Source organism: Oncorhynchus kisutch, linkage group LG13 (genome assembly GCF_002021735.2).
Source record: "Oncorhynchus kisutch isolate 150728-3 linkage group LG13, Okis_V2, whole genome shotgun sequence".
NCBI lineage: Eukaryota > Metazoa > Chordata > Actinopteri > Salmoniformes > Salmonidae > Oncorhynchus > Oncorhynchus kisutch.
Genome location: NC_034186.2, coordinates 61691565 through 61703629, shown reverse-complemented (window position 1 = coordinate 61703629; position 12065 = coordinate 61691565). Strand labels below are relative to the sequence as shown.

General features: G+C 43.6%; 1 protein-coding gene across 1 annotated transcript in view; it reads left to right on the top strand.

The window, feature by feature from the left end:
• Window positions 1–12065, top strand: part of LOC109901994 (autophagy protein 5) — a 28859-nt gene that overhangs the window by 2538 nt on the left and 14256 nt on the right. Inside the window, exons 2-7 of the mRNA XM_020498037.2 lie at window positions 122–185; window positions 982–1139; window positions 1489–1616; window positions 2116–2194; window positions 6946–7108; window positions 7563–7657. Of these exons, the coding sequence (XP_020353626.1) occupies window positions 1032–1139; window positions 1489–1616; window positions 2116–2194; window positions 6946–7108; window positions 7563–7657 (573 nt within the window). The 5' untranslated portion in view covers window positions 122–185; window positions 982–1031. The remainder of the gene's footprint in view (window positions 1–121; window positions 186–981; window positions 1140–1488; window positions 1617–2115; window positions 2195–6945; window positions 7109–7562; window positions 7658–12065) is intronic.

The window sequence follows — 12065 nt, the reverse complement described above, 5'->3', positions numbered from 1 at the left end:
AATACAACCATCTCGACATGATTATTGCAATACACTACAATGAACGCTGGAGGTCACTCTATACTGCAGGTTACACCTCGTCAGCGAAAAGGGGGATTTTCTTGCTTTTTTTCCTTGACAGGCGAATGACAACACCACCACGGCCCTCTTCCTTCATCGCAGCTGGTTACAAACGCTCTAGAAAAGTAAGATGTTGTTTATCATTTGTCTCAAAACTTTTAGAAATGATATGCTCTTAGTCCTACCACTTGTTTAGGGCAAACTTTCAAATGTGCCCACAGCCTCGCTACTATTTCTGCCAGTGAAGCTAGGTAGCGTACGCAGCTATCTAGCTAGTTGGCTAGCTAGCAAGTCAATACATAATAATGTACATGTAAATTGTTGCGAAGTAACCAATAGACCGTTGCTTAGTTAACTATGTTAAATGTAATCTTATTCCTCACCACCAGTGAAGTCGTGGCTAGTTAGTTACAGTATCTAGCTAACACTTTAGCTAACTAGCACTTTGTATTTCTCCACTAGCCTAACGCTGGCTAGTTGAAGTTGTGTGTTCACAAACTGTGGTAAGATTAGAACTCTTTGCAGAGCTGTGATTGACTGGTTCAAAACAGCGCTTGATTGACACGTTCTGTAGAGAGTTTTCGAACGTTACCATTCTGGTGTATTCTCTCGTATGAGACTGCCATTGGTGCAAAACTGGAGTTCAAACAACAACGGGCCACTCATAGACCGATATTTATAGTTTAGCCGTGTTTTGAGGTTATGCAGGGTTTGTTTACAATGACATTGTTTGCAAACAACCAAGTAAAACAAACTCATATTTTGGGTTTGGATCGGGTACGACAGTTCACCTAAACTCATGAGGAGTTAAACTCTCATGTTATCAGTTAGTTAAACTCTTAAAATATCAATGGGTATATAACATTCATTTAAAATTCCCAAAACCAATCCCAGATTGACACTTTAATCTGTTGATGACAGGTGGTTTGTAGCTAGAGAATACTTTATGTGCCACTGGGAGCGACAGGAGGATGGCAGATGACAAGGACGTGCTGCGGGATGTTTGGTTTGGTCGGATTCCGACCTGCTTCACACTTTACCAGGATGAGATCACAGAGAGAGAGGCCGAACCCTTCTATGTAAGTGTGACATCATGTACACTAGTACTAAGTTTTAAAAAAAATGTCTCTTTGTTGGACAATGTCAGTGGAGGCTGCTGAGGGGAGGACAGCTCATAATAATGCCTGGAATGGAGCAAATAGAATGGCATCAAACACATGGAAACCATGTATTTGATACCATTCCACGAGCCTGTCCTCCCCAATTAAGGTGCAACCAACCTCATGTGCAATGGACATAGCATTTGTGACATAGGTGTAGCTAATTCAGGTCACACATGATGACTACTGAGCTGGCTTGAGCCATGGACTCTTGCGGGAACTGAGATTGAGCCCCAAATCTTCTCCCCCTCTGCTGTTCTCTCCTCAGCTCCTCCTGCCAAGGGTGAGCTTCCTGACTCTGGTCACAGACAAGGTGAAAAAGCACTTCCTGAAGGTCATGAAGGCCGAAGACGTAGAGGAGATGTGGTTTGATTTCGAAGGAACGCCACTCAAATGGTGGGTGAGCTTTAAATTAGGACTGTGAGGACTGTGTGTTGTAAATTATTGACTTCTTTTAACAGCTACTAGTGAATATAATGGTTAGAATTCCCTGTGCCCCTCCATAGAAACAAGTGTCCTAGCACAGCAGTAGAGGACATCTTTTACAGATCAGAATTGAGCATATCATCTTACCTCCTACCATCATCATCATCATCAATGAGTAGACTACATACCAATTGTCTGCAGTCTTACATTTCAGGCACCAGGTGGCAGCCCAACACAAGCTTTTTACATTTGGTTGGACATGAGTCCTAATCTCAAATTGACATACACACGTAACTCAGACCTTTGGGTAAATAAGGTGTATTTTCTCTAAACATATTAAGAGGTTACTTAGGATCCAGCCCAAGGTGAAGGAGAGGCTAACTCATTATGATTCAGATTTGGCACGGAATGAATCCCTGGTGACATGTTTCCTCAACTGATGTGGTGTGGCTGTGTTTATTCATTGCAGGCACTATCCAATTGGATTGCTGTTCGACCTACATGCCTCCAACACTGCCCTGCCATGGAGTATCACTGTGCACTTTAAGGTACAACGCAGAATTTGTTTTTGAGCAAGTTAACACAGTACATATGTATAATCCTCCAAATGCTGGCCTGTATACAGCAGAGGTTGGAAGTTAAATTATTTTCCACTCGTTTCGTCTCCGAACAGAACCACTTTTCCCCCCGTTTTGTTCCACTGTTCCGACCATAAAAATACAATTCTTAACCGGTTCGAACCCCAAAAAGTACCGGTTTATATCGTTCCTTTTTATCCTGTGAAATCAACAGTTTTTAAAAAACATTTAGCTCATTAAATTACATCACCAATCAGTGCGGCAAGCTTGTTGTTTACATGCATGATGGACAGACAAGTGTAGCCTATGGTGCAAGATGTGACACATTTTGAGGGTGTGGAGAGAGCGAGAGACTGTAGAGGAGGAGGCTTGACGCGCTGGGCATCTTGTTATGACATGCATTATATGAATTAGGTCCACAGAATTATACCTAGGAGGACAGCTTCTAAGGAGGAACTTTTTAATGTCCTTTGAGCTAGCTAGCTAAAAAGCTTGAGATAGCGTTAACAAGCTTGTGTGTGCAGAGCGGCACTGGAATCTAAAACACGTCTTACCTTTTTGTAGTGAATAAATCCTACGTGAAACATGATCACTAGGCCTATAGTATCCTTAACTAGCTTTGAAAAGGTTTACACATTTTTCTCTTGCTAATTAAAAATCTCTCCCTATCTTCTGAATCAAGCTTGTAATGTCAGTAGCCTATGCTTCACAGGGGGAAGGGCAGGGAGCCTAAACACGCACAGGCAAAGATTTTCAGCTTGCAGGTAAACACTAGAATACGTTTTTATTTAGAAAAAATGTAACCAGGTAGGCCAGTTGAGAACACGTTTACAACTGCGACCTGGCCAAGATAAAGCAAAGCAGTGTGACAAAAAACAACAAGACAGAGTTACACATGGGATAAACAAAAGTACAGTCAATAACACTATAGAAAAATCTATATACAGTGTGTGCAAATGGAGTAAGGAGGTAAGGCAATAAATAGTCCATAGTAGAGAAGTAATTACAATTTAGCAAATTAACACGGAAGTGATAGATGTGCAGATGATGATGTGCAAGTAGAAATACTGGTGTGCAAAAAGGTCAATTAAAACAATATGGGGATGAGGTATGTAGTTGGATGGGCTATTTACAGATGGGCCATGTACAGCTGCAGCGATCGGTTAGCTGCTCAAATAGCTAATGTTTAAAGTTATGAGAGATATGAGTCTCCAGCTTCAGTGATTTTTGCAATTAGTTCCAGTCATTGGCAGCAGAGAACTGGAAGGAAAGGCGGCCAAAGGAGGTGTTGGCTTTGGGGATGACCAGTGAGATATACCTGCTGGAGTGCGTGCTACGGCTGGGTGTCGTTATGGTGACCAGTGAGCTGAGATAAGGCGGAGCTTTACCTAGCAAAGACTTATAGATGTCCTGGAGCCAGTGGGTCTGGTGACGAATTTGTAGCGAGGGCCAGCTGACGAGAGCATACAGGTCGCAGTGGTGGGTGGTATATGGGGCTTTGGTGACAAAACAGATGCACTGTGATGGACTGCATCCAGTTTTCTGAGTAGAGTGTTGGAGGTTATTTTGTAAATGACATCGTCGAGGATCGGTAGGATAGTCAGTTTTACGAGGGCAGCGTAAGTGAAGGATGCTTTGTTGTGAAGTAGGAAGCCAATTCTAGATTTAATTTTGGATTGGAGATGCTTAAAATGAGTCTGGAAGGAGAGTTTACAGTCTAGCCAGACACCTAGGTATTTGTAGTTGTGCACATATTCAAAGTCAGAACCGTCCAGAGTAGTCGGGAAGGCAGGTGCGGGCAGGCGGGTGCAGGCTGCAGTCAGTTGAAGAGCATGCATTTAGCTATTAGTTTTAATAGCGTTTAAGAGCAGTTGGAGGCCACAGAAGGAGTGTTGTATGGCTTTGAAGCTCCTTTGGAGGTTTGTTAACACAGTGTCCAAAGAAGGGCCAGATGTATACAGAATGGTGTCGTCTGCGTAGAGGTGGATCAAGGAATCACCCGCAGCAAAAGTGACATCATTGATATATATACAGAGAAAAGAGTCAGCCTGAGAATTGAACCCTGTGGTCCCCCCACAGGGGGCAGTCTCTTTGACTGCCAGAGGTCCAGACAACAGCCCCTCTGATTTGACACACTGAACTCTATCTGAGAAGTAGCTGGTGAACCAGGCGAAGCACTCATTTGAGAAACCAAGGCTGTTTAGTCTGCCGATAAGAATACGGTGATTCACAGAGTCGAAAGCCTTGGCCAGGTCGATGAAGACGGCTGCACAGTACTGGCTTTTATCGATGGCGGTTATGATATCGTTTAGTACCTTGAGCCTGGCTGAGGTACACCCATGACCAGCTTGGAAGCCGGATTGCACAGCAGAGAAGGTATGGATTTTGAACTTGGCTTTTGAAGACTTTAGAATGGCAGGGCAGGATGAATATAGGTCTGTAACAGTTTGGGTATTGAGTGTCACCCCCTTTGAAGTGGGTGATGACCGCGGCAGCTTTCCAATCTTTAGGAATCTCGGGTTGATATGAAGGAGAGGTTGAACAGACTAGTAATAGGGGTTGCAACAATGGCGGCAGATAATTTTAGAGAGGGTCCAGATTGTCTAGCCCAGCTGATTTGTACGGGTCCAGGTTTTGCAGCTCTTTCAGAACATCTGCTATCTGGATTTGGATGAAGGAGAAGCTGGGGAGGCTTGGGCAAGTAGCTGCGGGGGGTGTGGCGCTGGGGTTGGGGTAGCCAGGAAGAAAGCATGGCCAACCGTAGAGAAATGCTTATTGAAATTATCGATTATCTTGGATTTATTGGTGATGACAGTGTTTCCCAGCCTCAGTGCAGTGGGCAGCTGGAAGGAGGTGCTCTTATTCTTCATGGACAGTGTCACAGAACATTTTGGAGTTAGAGCTACATGATGCAAATTTCTGTTTGAAAAAGCTAGCCTTTGCTTTCCTAACTGACTGTGTGTATTGGTTCTTGACTTCCCTTATTTGATGCTAGTGCAGTATGTTTTTGTGCTGGTTGAGGACAGTCAGGTCTGAAGTGAACCCAGGGCTATATATGTTCTTAGTTCTACATTTTTTGAATGGGGCATGCTTATTTAAGATGGTGAGGAAATTTCTTTTAAAGAACAACCAGGCATCCTCTACTGAAGGGATGAGTTCAATATCCTTCCAGGATACCCAGGCCTGCTCGCAGAAGTGTTTTAGGGAGCATTTGACAGTGATAAGGGGTGGTCGTTTGACCACGGAGCCATAACAAATGCAGGCAATGAGGCAGTGATCACTGAGATCCTGACTTGAAAACAGCGGAGGTGTATTTGGAGGGCAAGTTGGTTAAGATAATATCTATGAGGGTGCCCATGTTTACGGATTTAGGGTTGTACCTGGTGGGTTCCTTGATCATTTGTGTGAGATTGAGGGCATCTAGTTTAGATTGTAGGACGGCCGGGGTGTTAAGCATGTCCCAGTTTAGGTCTGAAGATAGATGGGGGGCAATCAATTCACATATGGTGTCCAGGGCACAGCTGGGAGCTGAGGGGATTCTATTTCTGGAGAGATTAATTTTTTTAATTAGAAGCTCAAACTGTTTGGGTGTAGACCTGGAAAGTATGACGGAACTCTCTGAGTAGATTGCAACTCCTCCCCGTTTGGCAGTTCCAACTTGATGGAAAATGTTGTAGTTGGGGATGGAAATCTCAACCAAGGATTCAGACACGGCAAGGACATCAGGGTGGGCGGCTATGAAAAGCCAACTGACATTTACTCCTGAGGTGCTGACCTGTTGAACCCTCGACAACCACTGTGATTATTATTATTTGACCCTGCTGGTCATCTATGAACATTTGAATATCTTGGCCATGTTCTGTTATAATTTCTACCCGGCACAGCCAGAAGAGGACTGGCCACTCCTCATAGCCTGGTTCCTCTCTAGGTTTATTCCTAGGTTCTGGCCTTTCTAGGGAGTTTTTCCTATCCCCCGTGCTTCTACACCTGCATTACTTGCTGTTTGGGGTTTTAGGCTGAGTTTCTGTATAGCACTTTGAGATATCAGCTGATGTAAGAATGGCTTTATATATACATTTGATTTGGGTGAATGTGTTAAAGCAGTTGTAAAACAAACTTCGGGAGGAGGCTTCTGATGTTAACATGCATGAAACCAAGGCTTTTACAGTTACAGAAGTCAACACATGAGAGCGCCTGGGGACACACAGGGCCTGGGTTAACCTCTATATCACCTGATGAACGGAGGAGAGGGGTAGGATGAGGGTATGGCTAAAGGCTATCAAAACTGGTCGTCTAGTGCGTTGGGGACAGAGAATAAAAGGAGCCGATTTCTGCGCGTGGTAGAATAGATTCAGGGCATCGTGTACAGACTGGTATGGTAGGGTGCGGGTACAGTGGAGGTAAACCTAGGCATTGAGCGACGATAAGAGAGGTTGCATCTCTGGAGGCACTAGTTATGCTACGTTTCTGAGTGACAGCGTGAGAACTTTATTGTGTTTTGTTGTGGGACTAGAAAAAATTGGCTGGAACGTAAAAGAACGTTATTAACCGGTTCCCATGATTTTAAAATTACGGTTCTGTTCCTGAAACAGTTTGGATCACTTTTGTTCCTTGAAAATGTTTGTTATTTTCAAGTGTTCGGTTCTGTTCCCTGAACCGGTTCCAACCCCTGGTATACAGTGGTAAAAAGCAGTCCTGCCTGTTTGGTTTCTCTGAGGTAGAATTTCCCAGAGCGTGACCTGCTCCACTGCCCCTCTAACTCTGTGATCGAGGCCCACTTCATGTCCAGCATCAAGGAGGCGGATGCCCTCAAACACAAGAGCCAGGTCATCAACGACATGCAGAAGAAAGACCACAAGCAGCTGTGGATGGGCCTGCAGAACGGTGAGGACCCCACACACATACACACACACACACACACACATATGTAAATATTGACTTTTTAGACTCTGTACCCTTATGTTCCCCTCTACTCAGCAACTTACACACCCCCAAGTCAACCAGTCAAAACCACGCCACCCACGCTCTCTGAACAGTGTCTTTGCCTCAGCTGCAAAGTTTTTCTCTTCTCACCTACCAAAATATACTCTTTTGGAAGCTTCCATAACCAAACCAGACCAGAAACAGAGAGAGAAAGAGACAGTTACAACTCCACCCAGAAGAGAAAACACATCTGAAATATTTCAAAAGCTAAAATTGTGTGAAAGTGAGATACAGGGGAGGGGAGTTAGAAACCTGGAAAGGTTACCAGGGTTTCAGAAGCCTCGTAGAGCTGGTTTAAAAACAAAAGGAGATGGGGACAGTTTGTATGTAAATGTAGTTGTGTTGTGTTCCTCAGATAAGTTTGACCAGTTCTGGGCCATGAACCGTAAGCTGATGGAATACCCCACAGAGGAGGGAGGCTTTCGCTACATCCCCTTCAGGATATACCTGGTAAATGGGCTAATACATGCCTTGTTGATATCACAGCCAGTGTGACCTGCAGTGCGGCGTTACTGTTAATAGATGATGTAATCGATGCAAAAAAAAATACGTCAGGTCGCAAATACAGCAATGCATAGTAATGAAAGAATACTCTTTTATCATCTGATAAGCAAATAGAACACGATAGTGCTTTTAGGAATATGAGAAAGCATGAAGTGAATATGAAGATCAGAGTAAAAATGAAACAAAATACACAGTACACAGAAATATGATGTTACAACTGAAATGTGCAGCACAAACCACTTATCAACACAATCATGAATGAATTGTCACTCCACTGCCTGGTATTATGATGATGCAGTTTAGTACCTGAACTGTCCCGTAGATGGTGCTGTATGACGGACTAGTAAGGTGCTTCATGAATACCGCCTAGTCCTACGGTTATGATTAAAGTGGGCTGCTGTTGAGCAACTTTTTATTTGTTAGTAAGCTTGTAATTTATTGGGATCCAGTGACAGAAACAACCCTACAGAAGTGCTCAGTTGCACAAATATTTCCTGGAGATGTTCAGTGAATAACTTTTTCCCTCCAAAACGTATTTTGTCAAACTACTTTGATAACAGCAGATAAATCAAACAATCCTCATCTTTTCCCAGAGATCACCCATTAAACTACAAATGCGATAGCCTAATGTTTGTTCTGACCGTGTGCTTGGCCATCGTTTAGTTTCACTAGTATATAGTTGGATGTGGGCAACTCAAATGAAGCGTGCCCAAACCGTGGGATGCACGCGGGCACAGGTGATTTACTAAGGGGGATCCCGCGCATCCATGACTCAGATGAAATTCCCTCAAAATGATGAATAAGCACCAGTGTCTCGCCCTGAAGGTCTGGAAAACATTAGGCCGTGTGTATCCCATAGTGTAGGAAAACTGTGGGGAAACGTCGTGCCTGGAATGGGCATGATTTTACCCAAGACTGCTTTCAATAAGCCCTCGGATTAGCTCGACTGGTATATAGCTTTGCCTACCTAATTCCATCGTATTTGAGGCCATCTCTTCTCAACAAGAATAAACAAATGAGTATAGATTGATGTGAACATTTCTCCAGGGGAATCCGAGTAGGTTGTCAGGGCTTTGCTGCTGTGTTATAACAGATTTCAGCCTTTATGCCCATGAAATCTCTCATCAATGTGTTTACTGGAATGTTACAATCATAAATCTATTCAAAATTAAAGACGACCAAACAGAACAATAAGATATATCATTCATGTGTTGACTAAAACATTATAAAAACGTCTTGGCCTGTATTGACTTTTAGTTGGTAAAGGAAACAAAATGTTACCACAAAATGAGATGATGAATATTTTTTTCAACTTCCTGGAAAATGCGATGTAATGCCTAGTCTTCAATTATAATATTGTGGCCAATTCTGTCACGTGCGTATATGGATTTCCCCCAAAAAAATACAGGCAAATTTAAACTAAAGCTTGGTACAAATTTGCTTTGGGACACAACATTGGGAGTCTGTGTATTGGTTGGACAACCAATACACAGACTCCCAATGTTGTGTCCCAAAACTAGGTACATATGTAACTAATTTCACACTTCAACAAATCGTTTTTTATTTCGCCTATAATAAAACGGTCCAACACAATAATAAAACAGTGGTTGTAAAACCACAGACGCACCATGCGCAACAGGACTCCTTGGGTCTAGACAGAAATGTAGTTGTGTACTCCAAATTTAACTGAACCAACGGCGGACAAAGCTATCTGGGTCCGGATGCAGAAGTCACGATTGATGACTATATTTCAACCTGCAGGCCCCCCTCTGATGGCAAATTGCTGTCTTTAGTGTAAATAACATGTGCTGCTTTTCATGCAGACAGAATGAATGACAACATTGACTCTAAATAACAGAGCACTCACTTCCCCTAGACTGTGTTCCTTTTGGAACAGGGAAGAGATTCCGAGGGGATGGATTTATCTGTGTCATCGCGCCAGTCTTTTTCGGCCGCCAGTTTTCCCCGCTCCGAAAGTGACCCCACTGTGTTACAAAGTGCCAGAGCCACTGAATCTTGCGGAAAGTTAAAATGATCATCCTACTGGGCAAAAAAAGGTTGAATCAACGTTGTTTCCGTGTAATTTCAACCCAAAAGATCAATGTGATGACGTTGAATCATCGTGGAAAACTGATTGGATTTGCAAAATGTCATTTCGTATTTTCATTTACCCAACTTTTAACCTAAATCGAATGACATGGTTCATTTTTTTGTTGAATTTACGTTAGGTGACAACTCAACCAAATGTAAATCAAAACTAGACGTTGAACTGATGTCTGTGCCCAGTGGCATGCTTGTATTAGAGACCGGTTACATTGTTTCTCGGCAGGTATGCCTTTTTCTCCTGTGACTAAATGTTTACTCATCAACCAAATGGCAGCCCCACTAACCTTTTTTAGTGTTGGCTTTGAGAGGCACCTTCTAGGAAACTAGGTTGATAGTTTCTTAAATGTCTCTAGGGGATGATTTTACAGTGACACATCTGTTTACAAGACCTGCTTGTGGGTGTTAAGGTAACAGATGTGAAAGCCACTGGGCATACTGTTGCAAACATTTCTTGCCCACTTATTATGTTACATAACACCCAAAATACTCAGGCCTACAAAATATTCTTCAATATTATTTTTCCCTGTTGTGTGTGTGGACTACTGTGGGAGAAATTAGGACAAGCTGGAATAGAGTGAATGGAAAGGGAATCAAACCCATGGCATATTATAGGCTAGAGTATAGTGTTAAGCTATAGACCTAGGTGTTATGAATATGATGTTTAAGCTAAACAGATTGGATCCTCCATGGAGGAGAGGGAGACATCCAATTACATGAGGTAGCCTACATGTATACTGTACATTACATGGTGCCTCAGTGGCTGAGGGAAATGAGAGCTAAAAAAAAAATCCCCTTGGAATTTTTATTTACCAGTGGAAGGTCTTGGGCTCAGTGGGAAAAGTGGTCAAGCTTTCTCTCCAACTGACTCACTCAGTGAGGGGGATTTGATTATCTGAGCTGGATGGGAGGAGTTTACACCGGGTGAAAAGTGAATAGCATTCATTTTGTACCGGGCTGGCTCCCGTTCAAAGTAGGATCAAAACAAAAGTGACGTAGCCAAGACTAGATTAAGCACGTGGAGGAATTGCCTTCCCAATGAAATCTAGTTTGAAAATTCAAACATATATTTTATGGAAAAGCGAGAAACTCTGCAAAAAAAGAAACGTCCTCTCGCTGTCAACTAACTGCATTTATTTTCAGCAAACTTATTAACATGTGTAAATATTTGTATCAACATAACAAGATTCAACAACTGAGACATAAACTGAACAAGTTCCACAGACATGTGACTAAAATAAATTGAATAATGTGTCCCTGAACAAATGTGGGGTCAAAATCAAAAGTAACAGTCAGTATCTGGTGTGGCCACCAGCTGCATTAAGTATTGCAGTGCATCTCCTCCTCATGGACTGCACCAGATTTGCCACTTCTTGCTGTGAGATGTTACCCCACTTCCACCAAGGCACCTGCAAGTTCCCAGACATTTCTGGGGGGAATGGCCCTAGCCCTCACCCTTCGATCCAACAGGTCCCAGACGTGCTTAATGGGATTGAGATCCGGGCTCTTCGCTGGCCATGGCAGAATACTGACATTCCTGTCTTGCAGGAAATCACGCACAGAACGAGCAGTATCACGCACAGAACGAGCAGTGGCATTGTCATGCTGGAGGGTCATGTCAGGATGAGCCTGCAGGAAGGGTACCACATGAGGGAGGAGGATGTCTTCCCTGTAACGCACAGCGTTGAGAATGCTGGTAATGACAACAAGCTCAGTCCGATGATGCTGTGACACACCGCGCCAGACCATGAAGGACCCTCCACCTCCAAATCGATCCCAAGTACAGGCCTCGTTGTAATACTCATTCCTTCAACGATAAACGTGAATCTGACCATCACCCCTGGTGAGACAAAACCGCGACTCGTCAGTAAAGAGCACTTTTTGCCAGTTCTGTCTGGTCCAGCGACGGGGGGGTTGTGCCCATAGGCAACATTGTTGCCGGTGATGTCTGGCGAGGACCTGCCTTACAACAGGCCTACAAGCCCTCAGTCCAGCCTCTCTCAGCCTATTGCAGACAGTCTGAGCACTGATTGTGCGTTCCTGGTGTAACTCGGGCAGTTGTTGTTGCCATCCTGTACATGTCCCGCAGGTGTGATGTTCGGATGTACCGATCCTGTGCAGGTGTTGTTACACGTGGTCTGCCACTGCGAGGATGATCAGCTGTCCGTCCTGTCTCCCTGTATCTCTGTCTTAGGCGTCTCACAGTACGGACATTGCAATTTATTGCCCTGGCCACATCTGCAGTCCTCAT